At 40.3% G+C, this 3,959-nt stretch overlaps 1 protein-coding gene across 1 annotated transcript in view; it reads left to right on the top strand.

The window, feature by feature from the left end:
• Positions 1–3,325, top strand: part of LOC107113599 (aldehyde oxidase 3-like) — a gene marked incomplete at its 3' end in the record, with an annotated part of 77,515 nt that extends 74,190 nt beyond the window's left edge. Inside the window, exons 32-33 of the mRNA XM_015414947.1 lie at positions 325–567; positions 3,158–3,325. Coding sequence (XP_015270433.1) covers positions 325–567; positions 3,158–3,325 — 411 coding nt within the window. The remainder of the gene's footprint in view (positions 1–324; positions 568–3,157) is intronic.
• Positions 3,326–3,959: the final 634 nt, after the last annotated feature.

Genomic DNA, 3,959 nt, shown 5'->3' with positions numbered 1-3,959 from the left:
GGGGCCTCGCTCCGGAGCCGGGTGGCCGGAGGAACAGCGAGGCCCAGTACGCAACATTTTGTTGCGGGTCTCCACTTGTACATTATATTACAAAACCAGGTTTAACACGTTGCATCAGGAGGAAAAACATTAAGTTAAACTGTGATTATAAAACCCTCTAGATGGGGCCTCGCTCCGGAGCCGGGTGGCCGGAGGAACAGCGAGGCCCAGTACGCAACATTTTGTTGCGGGTCTCCACTTGTACATTATATTACAAAACCAGGTTTAACACGTTGCATCAGGAGGAAAAACATTAAGTTAAACTGTGATTATAAAACCCTCTAGATGTCATATACTTCATGTATGCAAACTGCAAGCTATGTCTCTTTATATCCACAGATCGAAGGTGGTTTTTTGCAAGGAGTTGGACTTTTTACATCAGAGGAAATAAAATTCTCCCCAGAAGGAGAGCAGTATACGCTGGGTCCAGACACGTATAAAATCCCTGCTGTTTGCGACGTCCCAGAACAGTTGAGAATCTACTTGCTACCAAACACAAGAAACCCCGTTGCAATCTACTCCTCCAAGGTAAACAAATGAGAAATGCTAATAACATATTCATTAAAGAAAATTCCATATTGTTTGACTGAATTCACAGAAGCCTCAATTATAATCTTCATTTGAATCTAGATGTTTTAGAGATAGTAAAATTAATGAAGGAGCTCTGCAGAAATCAGTAATGTCTTTGGAAATAAGGAAAGCGTTTTTTAAAAAGCCGCTGCCTGAACAAAGAGCCAAAAGAACTGCCAGTTCCTTTTCATGTTTTCATTCTCCAGTAATACCTAACATTCACCGCTAATGCTTAAAAAAATGTAATAACAGATAAAATTATCAAGAGAAGCTTTGCCAGTCTGGACACAGCAGTTTACCAAATGTTGACATTGCAAAGCTACCGTTTTATGGATTACTCTGTTTTGCATTTTATTTATTTTTTTGGATGGCCCAGGCTAGCCTGTTCCCATCAGATCATGGAAACTAAGCAGAATTGACTTTCATTAGTATTTGGATGGGAGATCTCTGAAACTCTACTATATAACGTCAGTCCTTTTAAAGTTTAAAAAGACTGGAAGGGAGGGGTGAAGATCTTTTTTCCGCCTCCCTCCCACCTTCACCATGGCTATGAAAAGGATCTAAAAATAACTACATAAATAATCTACTGGGCGAAGAAAACTAGACAGTACCCTGTCAAATTGATATCTTCAAGATTTATCACTTTCTCTATGAACTTTAAGGTAAAGGTAAAGGTTCCCTTGCTCGAAAGCCAGTCGAATCCGACTCTAGGGTTGCGGTGCTCATCTCCGTTTCAAAGCCGAAGAGCCAGCGCTGTCTGAAGACGTTTCCGTGGTCATGTGGCCGGCATGACTAAACACCAAGGCGCACGGAACGCTGTTACCTTCCCACTGAAGTGGTACTTATTTATCTACTTGCAATTTCTTGCTTTCGAACTGCTAGGTTGGCAGGAGCTGGAACTAGAGACGGGAGCTCACTCCGTCATGCGGCACACCCAGGTCTCGAACTGCTGAACTACTGACCTTTCACAGCCTGCAGTTCAGCGTCTTAACCACTTGAGCCACCGCAGCTCCTCTATGAACTTTACTGAGAGCCTAATAAATCTTGTCCTTTGTATGAAGACTTTGAAATAAATATTGAACTTTGGGATTTGTTATAACTTAATACTTGAAATATAAAGGCTGATATTTTAATGGATCTTATTCTGAAATTTTTAATGTATCTAGTTCCCATAACAATGTATGTTTACCTTTATTGAAATGGTAAAACTCCACTTTCTTTTGACTTCATTGCTTTGGAATGCAAACTACTGATAAGCTATTTGCCCTTTGTTAGCTTTGTCTAGAACTTAATATCTACTGACGTATACTCTCTAAAACTGTTATCTCTGTAACACGTGGCTTGGGAAAACATCTATAGAGACTCCTTGGCTTTAATACAACTTTGGAAAAATGATTTCTCAAGATAGATGGCAAAGAGCCCCAGAAGCTTTATTGTCAGTTACACCAGACTCTATGGACAATAAACCTATCCAGGCTCCCCTGAAAGATTTTTTGAACATGGTTCAAAATACACTTTCTGTGACCATAAAAGATGCAATTGAAGAAACCTTTCATTTAGTACAGACAGAAATCCAAATATGGACACAACAATTTAAAGTCAAGAGAGAAACAGTGTGGAAAGAGGAGGGGAAAAAGCTCTGACTGCCCTGAAAACATAGAGGAAACCTGCAAGCAAGACCACTGGACCTACAAAAAAAGAACTTATGCCCACAAAGAGAAATACAACCTTGACAGAAACATACCAGAGACTCTATAAAAGAACTATGGGTGATGAAACTCCCGAAATACTCACTTCCTTACCATCTCAGAGACAACAAAAAAACCAATTTATGGAACTACAAGCTACCACTAAGAGGGAACATAGACGGCTGTTTCCAGATGACAATTTTCACACTTATAAAGGAAAAAGACACATAATCAAGACTTTAAAACTTAAGAGGAGGATCCAGAAAATTAAGAAAAGGCTGATATCTATAAACATTCTGGGAAAACTATGAGGGACTTCCCTCCATCTTAGGACTACCTCATTTATATATTGAGGGAATCCCAGATACTTTTGATGGAGTGTATATTTACCTTTACTGAAACTGTAAAACTCCACTTTCTCTTGACTTCATTGCTTTGGAATGCAAACTACTGATAAGCTATTTGCCCTATGTTAGCTTTGTCTAGAACTTAATAGCTACTGACATATACTTTCCAGAACTGTTATCTCTGAAAAACTTGGCTTGGGAAAACATCTATAGAGACTCCTTGGCTTTAATACAACTTTGGAAAAATGATTTCTCAAGATAGATGGCAAAGAACCCCAGAAGCTTTATTGTCAGTTACACCAGACTCTATGGACAATAAACCTACCCAGGCTCCCCTGAAAGATTTTTTGAATATGGTTCAAAATATACTTGCTGTGACCATAAAAGATGCAATTGAAGAAACCTTTCATTTAGTACAGACTTAATGGCAAATTCATATCTATGTAGCAGCCACCAATCTTTCCTTTTATTTCTAATCTCACTTCCAAAACTGACAGCCTTTTTATCTTGCAGGGTATGGGAGAAGCTGGAGTATTCCTGGCCTCTTCCGTGTTTTTTGCTATCAAGTATGCAGTGACTGCTGCTCGGAAACAAAGAGGACTGAACGAGGTTTTTGTCCTCGAAAGTCCGCTGAACATAGCAAGGATTCGCATGGCCTGTGCCGATCATTTTACAGAGATGGTAAACGCTTCCTAAATACCCTCTACCCTTTTCTTTCTACCCTGCATCATGCTCCTTTTTTGTGCTTATTTTTTTTTTCTGCACCTCCTACATATTTTATTCTGGTTTGGTTTCTGACATCCCCTGTTCTCAGACCAAAGTCTTGAACAATAAAAGCGAACTTAAACAAAACCAATGTCTAAAAACACCTCCCTTCAACACTTCTCTGCAGCCTCTAGAAATCGAGCAATGCAGTAAGCTGGGGACAACAGGCTGGCTGCTCACACCAGCATGGGGCTTGAACTGACACAGTTCGGATGTTAAGACAGTGGGATATACCCACTGTGCCACCGCTCCCCTATGAATTAATGTCCTTTAAAACATTGTTAACAGCCATTCTCACTGGCAAACTGAGGGCCGTGGCTTCCTCGACTGAATCCATACATCTCAAGTTGGGTCTTCCTCTTTTCCTGCTGCCTTCAACTTTTCCTAGCATTATTGTCTTTTCCAGTGACTCTTGTCTTCTCATACTGTGACCAAAGTACAATAGCCTTAATTTAGTCTGTGATGATTCCTTGTTTTGATGTGTGTGTTTGCTTGCAGTAATGCAAGGAGGACGATAGGGGGAGAATAGGCGTAATCTTCGTGGGGGCGG

Source organism: Gekko japonicus, unplaced genomic scaffold (assembly GCF_001447785.1).
Source record: "Gekko japonicus isolate JY-2015 unplaced genomic scaffold, Gekko_japonicus_V1.1 scaffold3429, whole genome shotgun sequence".
Classification (NCBI taxonomy): Eukaryota; Metazoa; Chordata; class Lepidosauria; order Squamata; family Gekkonidae; genus Gekko; species Gekko japonicus.
Note: the sequence above shows the minus strand (reverse complement) of the source record. Positions and strands in the feature narration are given on the sequence as shown.